Source organism: Phodopus roborovskii, unplaced genomic scaffold (assembly GCF_943737965.1).
Source record: "Phodopus roborovskii unplaced genomic scaffold, PHOROB, whole genome shotgun sequence".
NCBI lineage: Eukaryota > Metazoa > Chordata > Mammalia > Rodentia > Cricetidae > Phodopus > Phodopus roborovskii.
Genome location: NW_026125059.1, coordinates 1,226,188 through 1,229,067, shown reverse-complemented (window position 1 = coordinate 1,229,067; position 2,880 = coordinate 1,226,188). Strand labels below are relative to the sequence as shown.

Sequence of the window (2,880 nt, the reverse complement as noted above, 5' to 3'; positions counted from 1 at the left end):
TCCCGTGGCTTTCTTTTGGCGCACAGCTGGTAACCAGTCATCCTCACCCGGTGAGCGCTGGCAACGCCCAGCGGACGCTGAGAGAGTTCTGTGGATGCGGAGGGGTCTTGAGTACAGTGAGTCTCTGGCTTTGCCGGGACCGACTTTGCGTTCTGCACTCAATAGTTCTGCAAGCAGGGTCCGGGTTCAGGCTGCCTTTCCCCCCGCCCCCCATAGGGTCCCGCCAGTGAGGACAGTGGAGAGTCTAAACAGAAAGGCGGCTGAGCTGGGGCTCTGCGCCGTCAGGGCTTCTCGCCGCAGTGTTTGCAAAGCGCCGAGGGCGATCCGGAGAAGGCGGCACACTTGTCTGGGCAGGGCCCGAGCGCCGCGCCGGCTGAGAACGGGTAGACCGCTGCCTGGCCGAAGGGCGTTAGCGGCGTGGCGGCCACAGGCGCAGCGAGGCCGTGGCCTTGGTTGAGGTAGGCCACCAGGCGCCGCATCTCCTCCAGGGCCTGAGCCTGCATGAGGATGTAGTTCTTGGCCAGCAGCAGGGTAGCGATCTTGGAGAGCTTGCGCACCGACGGGCTATGCGCGTAGGGGATGACTGCGCGCAGTCCGTCCAGCGCGTCGTTCAGGTCGTGCATTCGCCGCCGTTCGCGTGCGTTGATGCTGAGCCGTAGCGAACGCTGCTCCCGGGGCCGCCGCCGTGTGTCCACCGAGACCCCGGGCCCTCGCCGCCGCCGCCGCCTCTCGAAGGCGTCGTCCTCGTCGCCGCTCTGCTCGCCGCTGCTTTCCACTGTCGCGGCGGGGACGCGGGAAGCAGGCGCCGCGGGGAGGTCGCCACCTGGACCCGAGGCACCAAAGCCCCGAGTAGTCTCTGGTCCGCGTGCCGCTGCGTAGGCGTGGCCGGTCGCGGTGTAGCCGTGGCTCAGTGCCAGGTACGCGTCCCCCGACAACGACTTGAGCTCAGCCATGGCTCTCTGGAGCCTGCTACCTCAGTGCGGCTTCCTGCCCTGCGGGCTCGTCCCGCTCTCCGGCTGTCTGTACGTCCCTGGACCTTCGCGTGGCCTCTCCAGCCCGCCACGCCTTCTGCACCTCCTCGCCAAGGCGCATGGCCGGCCGGGTCGCTTTAGCTCCTGCTTGGCCGGGTTTCGTTTTTAAGCTGCTGAGGCGCTGGCTGGGACTTCGCGTCGTCCAATCAGAGGGGACCTGCTGCCCGCCTCTTCCCAGCCCTGCTCCACTCGCTACGCAGACACACAAGCCACAAGCGAGAGATAGAACTCTCGGGACCCGGGAGCGCCATGCTTGCTTCTTGGTATCTCCACTGCCGTCTCTTGTTTTCTTAGGTGGGGGGGGGGGGTTCACCACCCCAAAAGCTCTGGTCCTGGGGAACTGACCTGCCTAGCCTTGTTTTGGATCCCCACCCACAGGAGCCGAGCGGGAGCTCTCAGCCGGGCTCTCTTCTGTATCTCGGCCTGGCGGTCTGACACACAGACTGGCCCTCAGGGCTGAGTTATCACCTTCCTGAAGGTGAAGGTCTCTTAGCCAGCCTGTTGCTCCACCACCAAGTGCGTCTCAGAGTGGCTCCCACCGCCTCCCTAAGTTTTGGTTTGAGGTGAGGACCGGCCTTTGGGATGAAACATTTTTGTTCAGGACTGACAACCTCACGTTTCCCTCACTCGACTTTTCAGGCGAAGGAGTCCCAGTCTTGCCCTGGCGAAGGAATAGGATGGATTTTTCTGTTTTGATTAGGGAGAGGAGGAACTGGAATTTGAGCGCAGATCAGAGATCGCTGGAGAAGAGAAGCGTCCAGACTCCTTGTTGGTGAGCAGCTGGGGTTGCAGAGTTCTGTGCAGGCCTCAGTCTCAGTACAGACCCCTTCCCATACAACAGGTAGCCTCGATCTGAGTACTTCGTGTGCCCCAACTGGCCCAGAATGGCTGTCTCCAATATTGTCGGCTCCACTCAGGAGCACGGGCTGTGCAGGGAGGACACTGGCTCATCTTTACCGTCAGGGTGGGAGCCTTGCAGCAGAAGTCTCTGCCCTGGACACTGGAGGCTCAGGCTGTCTAAGGCTGGGCGGGGCAGAGCATGTGGGGTTTCTGATACCACAGGAGGTAGGAGGCAGCACCCAAGGCTTCCTTTCTTCCTACAGAGCAGGAGGAGCCACTGGTTAACCCTTCCTCCATGTTTGTGATTTGCCCAGAGCCTCCCAAGGTGTGAACCTCCCAGGGCTCCGTAGTTTCAGCAACAGGTGGAGTTCTCTTCACTAAGGTAGAGAGATGTGGTCACTGGCTTCCAGCACAAGGCAGTACTATTCAGAAGCTCATGCTCGCTGTGTGACCTTGGTAGAGTCAGCTAACGCCTCTGTTCTGAGTTTCGCCAGGAAGAGAAAATGATTGACTTGCTGAGCACTCCCCATGACTGCATAAATGCATGATACACATCTCTGAAGTGAATGGGTGAGAGCCTGCGTTTTCTGGAAGATTCTGGGGCTCCATACCATTACCAGTATGCAAGAGCACAGAGAATCAGGCGAGGCAGCACACGACTTTAATTCCAGCACTCAGGAGGCAGAGGCAGGCAGATCTCTCTGAGTTCGAGGCCAGCCTGGTCTACAGAGCGAGTCCGCAAAAGAACACAGACACATGCTTAAGGAACACCAGGCTCTGGATCTGGAAAAGGAAGAGGCCAGACAACAGCTTCTTGACTCCTCTGAACTGGCTCACCATGTGGCCAGCTATGTTGTGGAAGGCAGGCATCACCTAGAAGTCGCCCTGGCCCAAAGGACGAGGTGTCTCTGTGAAGCTTGTCCCTGGGCTGATGGCAGGCATGGGAGGGAGCTGGTGGAGAAATCGGTGTGATTGGGCCCAGATCTGAAAGCGAGGTATGGGTTAGGCG

General features: G+C 60.3%; 1 protein-coding gene across 1 annotated transcript; it reads right to left on the bottom strand.

The window, feature by feature from the left end:
• Window positions 1–262: 262 nt before the first annotated feature.
• Window positions 263–1,194, bottom strand: Bhlhe23 (basic helix-loop-helix family member e23). Its single transcript, XM_051188483.1, has one exon. It carries the CDS (start codon window positions 951–953, stop codon window positions 282–284), a length of 672 nt encoding a protein of 223 aa, XP_051044440.1. The 5' UTR covers window positions 954–1,194; the 3' UTR covers window positions 263–281.
• Window positions 1,195–2,880: the final 1,686 nt, after the last annotated feature.